Here is a 15186-nt window from a genome sequence, read left to right as displayed (position 1 = left end):
TTCATTCGCAGCCCTGCTGAACGCTGGTGTGAAACTAGCCTAAAACAATCCCTTTTAACCCACGTAAATGTACGCAGATGTATGACTCCCTCCCTTTGATGTTGGCTCGAGCGCTGAAGCACATCTTATCTGGCACGTCAGCAAGTGCACCGGAAATCCCGCTCATCAGTAACCCCGTCACATGATCGCAGGTTACCGATGGGTTGGCATGACAACCAGAGGTCTCCAGCGGATATCTATGGTTGTCACTGCTGGATTGCTATGAGCGCCGCCCGCTAGCTGAAAAGGCATGAACCCAGGGATCATCTCGCCAAACTCCTGCTCTCCTTTAAACATGGGCAAAACGCTACTCAGGCAACACAGGGTGAGAGTAAAACAGTGTGGCAATGCTTTATTGTACCACAAAATAGGCAGATAACACAGAACAGTCACAGCATAGTACCCAAGATGTTAAACATTACAGAGTCTCGCCCTTCCGCTGACTCACCAGGAAAATAGCAGCTGTGACTACAGATCTTCCAGGGTCACTACCTCACCTGTGGTATGCACACAGAGGAGGTAACGACAAGCGTAGAAAGATGCCAGTCCATACAAGGCCAGTTGATACGAGGATCACAACTTAGCTTCATATTCCAGGGTTGGTTACTCCACCTGTGGCACGCACACAGACAAGAGGTAACGACAAGCGTAGGAAGATGAGTCAATTGAGTCCATACAAGGTACAAGGCCAGTTGATCTGAGTATCACAACCTGGCTTTTCCAAACGTATCCATGGTTCAGTGACGGTCAATGGAGCAGATCTGTATTCCTGCAACCGAGGCTGAAAACCCCTAGGTTGTTTTCCTATGGAATGATAGATCCGTGTCCCTCGTAATGGAGCCATGATGTAAAATGGCTGCTGTCCTGTCCTTCTCATGTCTTATGATTGCACACATCCCTAGCCTTTATAACGATATTGCATTCCTTGACAGACCGCAGCATGGCCATTAGTTAGAAGCTGCTATTGATCTTTGGAGCAGGTAAGTTTTCCGAGTGGTACATATTGGGCCGTCTGAAAACATAGTTAGTAAGTAACATAGTTAGTAAGGCCGAAAAAAGACATTTGTCCATCCAGTTCAGCCTACAGAAACGGAGTTTAGTCCAGGACAATTTGTCTGCACTACTAATTAACAGCTGTTACAATACCAAACTGGGGCAGTCCCCATAGGAGAAAAAACACAAGAATTATACTGTACTATATTTGTACATACTATCTATTCCGGACACTGCAGTGGCTTATAAACTTACAAAGTATATAGCTTGAGGTCTGGGATCTGCCAATATGTGGCTAGTTTTCTGACTGTTTCGGATAACATGATACATGACTAGTTTTTTTTTGTCTAGTCTCTCTTGAATATAGGTCAATATTAAATAGTCTCCTGTTGAGTCGCCTTTGGTGAGGATGATGAAACACAGAAATGAGAGGCTTGGAGAGTGAGTGTGTATATGTCACCTCACCCTATATACTGAACTGTGAGGTACATGTTTTTTCTATTAGCCACCTACTGACTAACCTTCAAGGGGTGAATTATTGGTATAGTTTTACATTTGGAATTAATAAAGTTTAGTTTTACCCTTTTGTCAGCATACACGAGGAATGACAAGAGATAACCCATTTAAGAAGATTCAATTTTGGTTAAAACGATTCCAACATTATGAACATAAAAAAGGCTTCTCCCCTATGTGACGTCTCTGATGTTTATTAACAGTTGATTTTCAATTAAAATATTTCCCACATTAAGAAAATGAAAAAGGCTTCTCCTCTGTGTGACTGCTCTGATGTCTAACAAGATACCCTTTCTGTTTAAAACATTTCCCACAATCTGAACAGGTAAAAGGCTTCTCCCCTGTGTGGCTTCTCTGGTGAGTAACCAAATCTGCTTTCTGTTTAAAACATTTCCCACATTCTGAACAGGAAAAAGGCTTCTCCCCTGTGTGGGTTCTCCAGTGAATATCAAGATACCCTTTCTGTTTAAAACATTTCCCACATTCTGAACATGAAAAAGGCTTCTCCCCTGTGTGAGTTCTCTGGTGAGTAACTAAATTTGCTTTCTGGATAAAACATTTCCCACATTCTGAACAGGAAAAAGGATATTCACCTGTGTGGGTTCTCTGGTGAGTAACTAAATTTGTTTTCTGGGTAAAACATTTCCCACATTCTGAACAGGAAAAAGGATATTCCTCTGTGTGGGTTCTTTGGTGCATAACAAGATACCCTTTATGGTTAAAACATTTCCCACATTCTGAACAGGAAAAAGGCTTCTCCCCTGTGTGCGTTCTCTGGTGAATAACAAGATTCCTTTTCCGGTTAAAACATTTCCCACATTCTGAACACGAAAAAGGCTTCTTCTCTGTGTGAGTTCTCTGGTGACTAACAAGATTCCTTTCCTGGTTAAAACATTTCCCACATTCTGAACAAGAAAAAGGCTTCTCCCCCGTGTGGGTTCTCAGGTGACTAACAAGATAAAATTTCTGTGTAAAACATTTCCCACATTCTGAACAGGAAAAAGGCTTCTCCCCTGTGTGAATTCTCTGGTGAATAGCAATATACCCTTTCGCTTTAAAACTTTTCCCACATTCTGAACAGGAAAAAGGCTTCTCCCCTGTGTGGTTTCTCTGGTGATCAACAAGATTCCTTTTCCAGTTAAAACTTTTCCCACATTCTGAACAGGAAAAAGGCTTCTCCCCTGTGTGGGTTCTCTGGTGACTAACAAGATGCAATTTTTGCGTAAAACGTTTCCCACATTCTGAACAGGAAAAAGGCTTCTCCCCTGTGTGGCTTCTCTGGTGACTAACAAGATTCCCTTTCTGGTTAAAACATTTCCCACATTCTGAACATGAAAATGACTTCTTTGCTTTAGGAGCAGTTTGTTTTTTGTTGCCTCTTTTGTGACTTTGATTTTCCTTAGCAGTCAGTAATGAATCAGAAGATGGGACCTGTTTCATAGGATCAGATGACAGATCTTTGGTGTGAATTGATGATGATATATCTGGAGAAACAGCAATCACTTCAGTTTTATCTTGTGGGATCTCAAGATCATCAGATTTAAACATTGAAGATGTCAACTGTCCCTCTGATCTTCTGGTACAGTCATCTGCTAAGATAAACAATTTTTTTTAACACAATATCCTTGAGTTTTATATTATTGAACATTTCTGCTTAAACAGTCCATACAAATGGCAAGCTATGTACAACTTTATTTACTAAGACAATGACTGTTCATAGTCTAATAGAAAACCTTGTTGGATGAACAAGTAGTGCGTGGTGTTCAACTGTTTGTTCATTCTGCATTCCATATATCGAATAAAAAGAAACCAATCAATGTTATGTAGGCAAAAATACCAATTCTCATCTCACAAAAAACAAGTCCCCACTCAGGTCCATCATCTGTCAATGGAAAAACAGAGGTTTCCACATTATTAGTGGCTCAAAGGCTGTTGAAAAGCAAGAGTTTCTATAAATCAATCCAGCAAAATCTGCTCTCACTTCTGAGTCTTGCAGTGTGCTCAAACAACATTTAGGATCCCTGTAATTAGCAATATTATATAGTGAGAAGAATCCACTTAATTTGTGGTGTGTGTCTCCTGGAGCACAATCTGTGCTGGGTAATAAAATGGCAAATGTGTAATTTTCACTCTCCAACATCCACTGAGTTTTAATTTCTGGAAAATGGCTGCAGAGTCTGTCACGAACCCCTGACCGCTGCCACCAATTTGTCACGATCCCCTGACCGCTTCCGCCAATATGTCAGGGATCCACACTGTGACCGTCACCCCTACGTCACGGATCGGGGTGACTTTAGGCCAGCAGACGGCTATCACATGTGCAGGGGGGCTTATCTTAGTTATCCCTCCACTCCACAATGTGATGAAACAACACACACAAGGCTATTGACCTCTTAGTTTACAGCAGGGGCTTATTTTAGGTATCCCACTGCTCTTCAATATACCACGAACTGCAGGGATTCATATATATCCCGCTTACAGTTCCACTTAACACTTGCAGCTCTCTGGCGCCCCCTTACTCTCAGGTCAGATTAGGTACTGCACCCTGGGTAATTAGTCGCCAGGCAGGCTGCCTGCTATGTACTGGCTATTGGGCACGCTGCAGCGACGCGATAAACTACTCCCACTCAGGCAGGAACAATAATTATTAACGCCGCAGTCGCTACAACAACCCCCAAAGGCACAGTGCACACGGTACTGCTGCCACCAGCTTCGATTAAATGGGTCCGAAGCTAACTCAACACAGTAGCGTAATTCCCTTCAAGAGACAGGGTATGTTTTAGAGCATGGAGAATGACCTAGTATTAAATATTATACCCCATAAAATTTAGGCAGTGTTTTATCAAAAATATTTTATAAGGATGTTACAAAAGAGACAATTGCAAATATGTACAAGGTAATTATAACAAAGGGATTACAGGAGAAAAGATAACACTCACATGTTCTCAGAGCATTGCAGGCAACCAGGCTAGTGGAGCTCCCATACGTCCCAGTGCATTGGACTTGCTCAGGGCTCTCCAGGAAAAAGACAAGAAGTGCCTGCTGGAAGCCTGCCAGAAACTTAAAACCTGCAGCCTGTGACATCACAGAAGGGGTTGGTTTACCCAGTCCGTCCTACCTCTCCAGTCTTAGTAATTCAACCTTAAATTTGTCTACTTTCTATAACTCCGCTACAAAACATGTCATAGTCATAACAAACTTAGCATTCATCTCGGATTAACGTGGGCATTCTAATGAGATCAAATATGTCCTATCTGTGATGCATATTTACAGAGAAATCCCTACTTCTTTACCAGATGGAGTTAGAAGCCCGTGTTTAGAGTGATGGATAGATCCACCGAGGGAGATTAAGAATATATATTTTCGTGTTCTTAACTTAAATGGTTTGCCTAATATCTTACAAAAACAGAACAAAGGACTTTCATGGATTCTGGAAGCTTCTCTACCAGTTTAAGCTGGCAAAGCTTTCCAATGCAGCTATGCCGGTCGTAAATTCCGTTCTTCAATAAAACTCCCACACTCTCTGAGAAGGAAAGCTAAACTCTTAATTAATGGGAAGGGGGGGGGGGGGGGGGGGGGGGTTTGAGCCCAGCCTGGGCTCTCAGGAGAATCTAAACTTATATGATATTTCATACCATATCGTGACAAAGTCAAAATATTCACTCCTCCTACAAACTTGGTCAAAATTCTTGGTACCCCTCGTTTAATGACTGAAAAACCCACAATGGTCACAGAAATAACTTGAATCTGACAAAAGTAATAAGAAGAGATCTATGAAAATGAACAAATTAAAGTCAGACATTTGTTTTTCAACCAGGTTTTCACAGATTTAAAAAAAAAAATAAATAAAACTCATGAAATAGCCCTGGACAGAAACTATGGTACCCTTAACTTAACCGCTTTGTGACCACCAACCGTAGATAAACGGTGGCGCTGCACAAAGCCCTGCTAGCGCCGACATTTAGCTACCGTTTGTCTACAGTCGGTGGTTTTGTGCTCATCGGACCCCCACGTACCTTATAACGAGGGGATTTCGGCGCACAACAGTTCCTGTGACCCCCGACCTGATTGGTTCAGGTCCTGATGACATCAGCATCACACCAGCCAACGAGACAAATCACTATGAAAGTTTGTTGTAGCAACCAACTTTCCCGGGTGATCTGCCTGATAAAAACGCTGTTTCTCCTCAGATCTCCTGTCAGTGAGAGATTAGAGGAGAAACAGTGTTAGAAGTGCTGCTGCCAACAGCTGTGTCAGTCAGCGATCTTGTTATATAAAGTAAAAAAAACAGAGAAGGCAGGTTAGGGTTAGTGCTATAGTTAGGGTTACTGTTAGGCTAAAGTTAGGGTTAGGCTAAAGAAGTAGGCTTTTCTCAATTGTCTCCCCAATAACTTGGTCACTTCAGAGTTTTCTATTAGCTTGCTGGAGCATACTGTCCTACAAATAAATGTATATGCGTCCCAATTCGTATGCATGTAATGGAAAAGGGGGCACCACGGATCATGGGATACCACCAGGACCTAAGATATATGCGTCCCAATTCATCAGCCAGAATCCAAGATCCTATTACATTTTTAGGTCTTACATTCGCTATGGGGCTTGTTAAAAAAAAAATATGAGCATTCGGTCCTATTGGTCCAACTCCCTGTTCAAGCCACCCCAATGTTTTCTGCCGTTCTTCCTAGGACCCGTTATGAAATGCTCATGAGATTTTGGCATTTTAACGACAAGAGTCAATGCCTGCCCAGAAATGCCCCAGAACATGACAGACCATTCAAAATCAGACCTATCATTGAAGACTTGACGGAAAAATTCTTAAAGCTTTACACCCCAACAGAAAACATTTCCATTGATGCGTCCCTTGTAAAATTCAAAGGAAGACTGCACCTCAAGCAATTTATTCCTTCTACGAGGGCAAGGTTCAGAATAAAGCTCTATAATATGTGCGACAGTTCAACAGGATACACATCAGCTTTTTTAATTTATGAAGGAAAAATAGCAACTGAACCCACCAGGATGTCCTACTTATCTGGGGACATCTGGAAAAACCGTTTGGGAGCTGATAACTCCATTATTACAAAAAGGCTACAATCTGTATGTTGACAACCACTACACCAGCGTACCCCCATTTAAAAGTCTGGTTGAACATAACATGGGGGCTTGTGGGACCATTCGCAAAAACTGTCAGGGGTTTCCACAATCATTGGTCAGCGAAAAGTTCTGAAAGGAGCAAACAGGGGCTTTACACAATGGAGAGCTGCTTGCCCTTAAGTATAAGGATAAAGATATTTTTATCCTGAGCTCGATCCACACTTATCAGGAAAAGGTAATTGAAAATCTTGTTTTTGAAAATGTTGTCCCCGCCAATCCTTTAGAATCTGAAGATGTCAGAGAACTCACTGAGCGACATTTTATTGCACTCATTCCAGCAATTGAAACAAGAAAGAACCCCAAGAGAAGATGTTGTGTATGTTCCAAGAAAGGAATGAGGCATGATACCCGCTATTATTGCCCACAATGCCCATCATTGCCAGCCTTATGCCTCCATGACTGATTTATAATCTTCCACACAGAACCACGTTTTTAAACTGTTTTGACAGTCAAGCATTTGGTTTATTTAGTGACAGACACATCTGAGTAGAGCTGACTTAATTTCTGGGGATAGGTGGGGAAGATGTCTCCAGAGACACAAGCTGGGCACAATATATTGGGCACTACAATGACAATTTTGCTCTAAAACTTCCACTACATGTTTCTGGAAATCATCCATGTAGTGATAATGGTCACTATATTCATAGATGAATAACCAGAGCGGTGTCATTTACAAAATGGGGTCACTTCAGGGGAGATTCTGTTGTTCTGGCACTAAGCGGCTCTCAAAAGTGCCATAACAGAAGAATCCCCCCTGAAGTGACCCCATTTTGGAAATGACACCCCACTGCGAATTCATCTGTTGGTGTAGTGACCATTTACCTATCTACCTATTTTCCAATGTCAATACCACCAAGAAGAATAAAGACCGACCAGAAAGTCCAAAGAATATATTTAAATATTATTATCATATGATTTTATTGTTAAATAACATGTTTAAAAACAATGAGATAAAAAAAATATAACCATAATAAAGAATGATAGTACTTAAAAACATTTTTCTGTATGTTATTACAGGAACGCTAAAGTCCAGTTCGTATAAAGACAGAGATAGATAGCATACCCTCAAATTCAAAATTGTATCTGACTAGAGACTCAAACACACATACATGTGCTGCACAAACTACATACATGTGTTAAAAATAGGATATATACAATAATGCTCAAAATGCAAAAATCCAATTGAAAAAACATATATACACATTCTAAAAACTGTTCCATCAACCCTATCCAACCCACACCCTCCCTTATCCTCCCTTCTTTCGAGGTTCACTCTGTCCGTATCTACTCTCCCTCCAATCTCCAAATGGCTGTCATATACCGACCCCCGGGTCACCAATAGGGGGGAGATGAATATACAACGTATAGTTGCATGAAAACCAGAAGATGAACGGCATACCTTTGAACTATTGTGCACTATTAAATGCATGTACCTACATGGCGATGACTTGGTTTTATGTGATGCACGCTTGCACGTATGTTTGATGTCCCTTTTGGGATTGTTTTTATTATTTGTATATATTATATGGTTAAGGGGGCGTGTCTGTAATGGTGATTGGCTCCCTGCGTGGTGTCCACACTATTTAAGACGGCCCCAAAGACTCTGGTGTATGCTCTCTCTGTTGGAGTCCCTCAAGGCTCTGTCCTAGGGCCCCTACTTTTTTCCATCTATACTCTTGGCCTAGGACAACTCAAAGTCCCACGGCTTCCAGTACCACATGTATGCGGACGACACTCAGATCTACCCCTCTGGCCCAGATGTCACCTCTCTGCTGTCCAGAATCCCGAAGTGTCTGTCAGCCATATCCTTCTTCACCTCTCGCTTCCTAAAACTCAATGTAGACAAAACCGAACTCATCATCTTTCCCCCATCTCACGTATCCCCCTACCTGACCTATCTATTATGGTAAACGGCATCACGCTCTCTCCCGCACCTGAAATCCGCTGCCTCGGGGTAACTCTCGAATCCGTTCCTTCCTCAGCCCACAATCTACCAAAACTCTTGTGCATGCCCTCATCATCTCCCGCCTCGACTACTGCAACACCCTCCTCTGTGGCCTCCCCGCTAACTCTCTTGCACCACTCCAGTCTGTCCTCAACTCTGCTGCCCAGCTAATCCACCTCTCTCCTCGCTACTCCCCTGCTTCTCCCCTCTGCAAATCCCTCCACTGGCTCCCAATTCCCCAACGAATCCAGTTCAAACTACTATCACTGATCTACAAAGCCATGCACAACCTGTCCCCTCCCTATACCTCTGAACTAATCTTCCACTATCTTCCCTCACGTAATCTCCGATCCTCCCAAGACCTCCTACTCTCCTCCACACTTATTCGTTCCTCACACAACCGCCTCCAAGATTTCTCCCGAATATCCCCCATCCTATGGCATTCCATGCCTCAACACGTCCGACTATCCACCACCCTCGGCTCCTTCAGACGGAACCTGAAAACTCATCTCTTCAAGAAAGCCTACAGCCTGCAATAACCATTCTGCCGCCTCGCCATCGCCAGAGCCGCCGCCTCTCCATCGCCAGAGCCGCCACCTCGCCCCTACCTTCTGTCTCTTCCCTACTATCCCATAGAATGTAAGTCCGCAAGGATAGGGTCCTCTCCCCTCTGTACCAGTCTGTCACTGTAAACTTGTTTACTGTAAACGATATCTATAACTCTGTATGTAACCCCTTTCTCATGTACAGCACCATGGAATTAATGGTGCTATATAAATAAATTATATATATATATATATATATATATATATATATATATATATATATATATGTATATATATATATATATATATTATATTGTAGCGTGGCTAAAGGCTGTATAGTCGACGGGAGATATGCGTCACATAGGTGGCTTGTCGCTGTAACATAACCCTGCCTATCTATGTGTTTCAGGACCTGTGGTGATGTCACACTCACCTGACTGACCATGTGATAGGTACCTGGGTGTGGTTACACCTATGTAAGGGAGGTGTGTTTGGCACATGGTAGTGAGTGTTTGGGAGTCTGTCAGTGTGGACAGATTTCCATGTGTCCAGGCTGGACACTACAGACAGGAGTCTGTGTATTGAGAGGAAGAAGCCTTTCTGTGTCTGTGGCTTCAGATAGAGCCTGAGTGCTATACATTGCACAGCCTGTGTGCCCACAAGCCTGAGAAGAGCAGAGGTCTTCTATGGACTTTTATGCTATGTTGGCCTGATGTACGGACTGTTTTCCTTTTTGTTGCGACGCACACAGTCTCTGATTGGTCAAGGCTGGCTGGCCTGTGCGCGTCGCTGATTGGTCGAGGCCGCCAGGCCTCGACCAATCAGCAACGGGCACAGTCTGCCGCGAATTCTGGAATCATCATTGTCCTCCACTGCTGTCAAGTGCCGCCATTGTGTTGTCTAAGGGTCTAATTGTCTGTCTTGGTTATCAGCCAATCAGTGATATTAGTGCGGGATTTAAACACCACTGACAGCGCAACATACATACATACATATTCTAGAATACCCGATGCTTTTGAATCGGGCCAACATCTAGTTATATATATATATATATATATATATATATATATATATATATATATATATATATATATATATATACACACACACACATACACACACACACACACAGTCATGGCCAAAAATATTGACACCCCTGCAATTCTGTCAGATAAAAATACTCATTTCCTGAAAGTGATTGCAATCACAAATTCTTTGGTATTATCTTCATTTAATTTGTCTTAAATGAAAAAACACAAAAGAGAATGAAGCAAAAAGCAAAACATTGATCATTTCACACAAAACTCCAAAAATGGGCCAGGACAAAAGTATTGGCACCCTCAGCCTAATACTTGGTTGCACAACCTTTAGCCAAAATAACTGCGACCAACCGCTTGCGGTAACCATCAATGAGTTTCTTACAATGCTCTGCTGGAATTTTAGACCATTCTTCTTTGGCAAACTGCTCCAGGTCCCTGATATTTGAAGGGTGCCTTCTCCAAACTGACATTTTTAGATCTCTCCACTGGTGTTCTATGGGATTCAGGTCTGGACTCATTGCTGGCCACCTTAGAAGTCTCCAGTGCTTTCTCTCAAACCATTTTCTAGTGTTTTTTAAGTGTGTTTTGGGTCATTGTCCTGCTGGAAGACCCATGACCTCTGAGGGAGACCCAGCTTTCTCACACTGGGCCCTACATTATGCTGCAAAATTTGTTGGTAGTCTTCAGACTTCATAATGCCATGCACACAGTCAAGCAGTCCAGTGCCAGAGGCAGCAAATCAACCCTAAAAAACATCAGGGAACCTCCACCATGTTTGACTTTAGGGACCGTGTTCTTTTCTTTGAATGCCTCTTTTTTTCTCCTGTAAACTCTATGTTGATGACTTTGCCCAAAAAGCTCTACTTTTGTCTCATCTGACCAGAGAACATTCTTCCAAAACGTTTTAGGCTTTTTCAGGTAAGTTATGGCAAACTCCAGCCTGGCTTTTTTTATGTCTCGGGGTAAGAAGTGGGGTCTTCCTGGGTCTCCTACCATACAGTCCCTTTTCATTCAGACGCCGACGGATAGTAAGGGTTGACACTGTTGTACCCTCGGACTCCAGAGCAGCTTGAACTTGTTTGGATGTTAGTCGAGGTTCTTTATCCAACATCCGCACAATCTTGCGTTGAAATCTCTTGTCAATTTTTCTTTTCTGTCCACATCTAGGGAGGTTAGCCACAGTGCCATGGGCTTTAAAATTCTTGATGACACTGCGCACGGTAGGCACAGGAACATTCAGGTCTTTGGAGATGGACTTGTAGCCTTGAGATTGCTCATGCTTCCTCACAATTTGATTTCTCAAGTCCTCAGACAGTTCTTTGGTCTTTCTTTTCGCCATGCTCAATGTGGTACACACAAGGACACAGGACAGAAGTTGAGTCAACTTTAATCCATGTCAACTGGCTGCAAGTGTGATTTAGTTATTGCCAACACCTGTGAGGTGCCACAGGTAAGTTACAGGTGCTGTTAATTACACAAATTAGAGAAGCATCACAGGATTTTTCAAACAGTGCCAATACTTTTGTCCACCCCCTTTTTTATGTTTGGTGTGGAATTATATCCAATTTGGCTTTAGGACAATTCTTTTCATGTTTTTTCATTTAAGACAAATTAAAAGAAGATAATAATACCAAATAATTTGTGTTTACAATCATTTTCAGGAAGAAAATGAGTATTATCTGACAGAATTGCAGGGGTGTCAATACTTTTGGCCATGACATATATAATATAATATATATATATATATATATATATATATATATATATATATATATATAGCATGTGCAGACATTGCATTACTGAAAAAGAATACCAAATGAGCAACAATAAAGTGCAAAAATAGTGCAAGAAAAAAACCACCAGGGGTGAGTGTCCCCACATACTATATTGTGCGATCAGGATGACAACATAGCTGTAAGATAAAGAACTCAGTATTTATCATCAGAACAAACAAAATAACATAAAACTTACAGAGTGATGTAATAAATGCCCGGTCTCTTAGACTGGCACCCACACCCGATGCGTTTCGGCACGCTGCCTTCCTCAGGGTCCCCTGATATGTATGTAGTTTGTGCACCACATGTATTAACGTGTGTTTGAGTCTCTAGTCACACTGAGGGTCACAGTCACACGTCTGGACCCCGAGAGCGTCATAGGCTATGTTGTGAGGCGAAATTTTCGCTTGCGCTTGCCTGCGCTTTCTAATTCACCAAACAATTTTGCCCCTATCTACATAATGGGGAAAAAGTGAAAGGAAAAGTGTTGGAGGCAAATTGACAGCTGCCAGATGTGAACAAGGGGGACTTAAAGAATGAGAGCGATGGCACCAAAGAGTATATACCGTACAGTTGCTAAGGTGGGGTCCCGACATGGGATACTCACCACACACGGGGATATGAACACACACAAAATGCGCCACACACTACCACGTGCTTGAAAACATATTACCCTCAACACACATTTCACCACACATACACCATCCTCGCCACATAAAAGTCGAAACACAAAAGTCGCCGCTCAAAACTCGCCACACGCAAAACTAGGCTCACGCAAAACTCGCCACACGTGCAAAACTCACCTCATGGACAACTCGCCACAGGTGGAAAAATTGCACACGCGGAAAAATTGCCACATGCACAAAAGTTGCAACACATGCAAAAGTTGCCTCACACAAAACGCACCACACATAAAACTCGCCACGCGCAAAACTCGCCACGCGCAAAGCTCGCCATGCGCAAATCTTGCTGCACACAACTTGCTACACTAACCTGTCACATGCAACTCGACACACAAAAAGTTGCTACACGCATGTCGCCACACAAAACTCATCTCACAAAAGTCGTTACATGCATGTCGCCACATGCAACTCAACACACACAACTTGACACATGAAACTCGCCCTAAAACACACACAAGTCTGGTATTATCCTTCAAAATCAAAAATCTGATTAATAAGCAGACAAACTACAAGAGCAACAAATGTACCATATAGGAAATACGGCAGCTGTCAGTCACATGACCTGTCTATTATGTGTATGTGTGAGCTAATATATACTGGCTGGGGATTTATCAGGCTGCCAATTTAGCTTACAAATACTGAGGTAAAAATACTGACCAAATAACGTGTGAACACGGTCTAATACAGGAGGAGATGACACACAGATATATACTATATACAGGAGGAGATGACACACAGGTATATACTATATACAGGAGAGATGACACAGGTATATACTATATACAGGAGGAGATGGCACACAGGCATATACTATATACAGGAGAAGATGACACAGATATATACTATATACAGGAGCAGATGACATGTATATACTATATACAGGAGGAGATGACACACGTATATATTATATACAGGAGGAGATGACACATGTATATACTATATACAGGAGGAGATGAGACAGGTATACACTATATACAGGAGGAGATGAGACAGGTATACACTATATACAGGGGAGATGACACACAGGTATATACTATATACAGGAGGAGATGACATACAGGTATATACTATATACAGGAGGAGATGACATACAGGTATATACTATATACAGGAGGACATGACACACAGGTATATACTATATACAGGAGGACATGACACACAGGTATATACTATATAAAGGAGGAGATGACATAAAGGTATATACTATATACAGGAGGAGATGACAACCTGGTATATACTATATACAGGGGAGATGACACAGGTATATACTATATACAGTGGCGATGACACACAGGTATATACTATATACAGTGGAGAGGACACAGGTATATACTATATACTGGAGGAGATGACATACAGGTATATACTATATACAGGAGGAGATGACACAGGTATATACTATATACAGGAGCAGATGATACACAGGTATATACTATATACAGGAAGAGATGACTTACAGGTACATACTATATACAGGAGGATATGACACATGTATATACTATATACACGAGGAGATGACATACAACTATATACTATATAAAAGAGGAGATGACATACAGGTATATAGTATATACAGAAGAGATGACATACAGGTATATACTATATACAAGAGAAGGCATACAGGTGTATACTTTATATAAGGGAGATGACAAACATGTATATACTGAGGTGAAAATGAGAGGTGTGAGGTGAAAATGAAAAGGTGTGAGTGCAAAATGAGAGGAGTGAGGGAAAATAGTGGAGTGATCGGGAAATGACAGATGTGAGGTCGAAATGACAAGTGTTAGGGGGGAATGACAGGAGTGAGGGGGAAAATGAGAGGTGTAAGGGAGAAAATGAGAGGCATGTTGGGAAAATAAGAGACGTGAGGTGCTATAACTAACCACAGATATTTACTATGCCCAGGCAACGACGGGCTCATCAGCTAGTATATATATATATATATATATATATATATATATATATATATATATATATATATATATATATCTGGACTTTAGCGTTCCTGCAATAACATACAGAATATTGTTTTTAAGTTCTATCATTCTTTATTATGGATATATTTTTGTTTGGTCTCATTGTGTTTAAACCTGTTCTTTAATAATAAAATCATATGATAATATTGAAATATATTCTTTGGACTTTCCGGTCGGTCTTTTTTCTTCTTGGTGGTATTAATATGGTATTTCCGACTGTCCTTCCATTTTGCTAGATCCACTTCCCAGGAATACATATGGTTCACAATAGTTGACACAATGTGTGTCTGACTTGTGTCAGATATATTTTTTATAGTATTCTTTGGGTAGTGTCCCTGATTTGTGCTAATTGTTACTATTTTCCAATGTAAATTCTGGGGTTAAAAACATTTTAGTGGTAAAAATGTAATTATTTTTTCTTCACTGCCCAATGGTGTAATTTTCTATGGAGCAGCTGTGGTGTCAGTATGCTCACTGCACCACAGAAGAATTCATTCAGGGAAGTATTGTGGAAAATGCAGTCACT

At 41.5% G+C, this 15186-nt stretch overlaps 1 protein-coding gene across 3 annotated transcripts in view; it reads right to left on the bottom strand.

The window, feature by feature from the left end:
- Positions 1-375: 375 nt before the first annotated feature.
- LOC138662853 (oocyte zinc finger protein XlCOF22-like) overlaps positions 376-15186 on the bottom strand; it is a 56247-nt gene continuing 41436 nt past the window's right edge. Inside the window, exons 7-8 of one of the 3 annotated variants that reach the window (XM_069748835.1) lie at positions 2139-3137; positions 376-1051 (exon numbers count right to left, since the gene is read on the bottom strand). In XM_069748835.1, coding sequence (XP_069604936.1) covers positions 987-1051; positions 2139-3137 — 1064 coding nt within the window. In that variant the 3' untranslated portion in view covers positions 376-986. Of the gene's footprint in view, positions 3138-15186 lie in introns of all 3 variants that reach the window. The other 2 variants (XM_069748833.1, XM_069748834.1) reach the window with 2 other exon arrangements.

Source organism: Ranitomeya imitator, chromosome 2 (assembly GCF_032444005.1).
Source record: "Ranitomeya imitator isolate aRanImi1 chromosome 2, aRanImi1.pri, whole genome shotgun sequence".
Taxonomy (NCBI): domain Eukaryota; kingdom Metazoa; phylum Chordata; class Amphibia; order Anura; family Dendrobatidae; genus Ranitomeya; species Ranitomeya imitator.
This window is presented reverse-complemented; position numbering and strand designations above follow the sequence as displayed.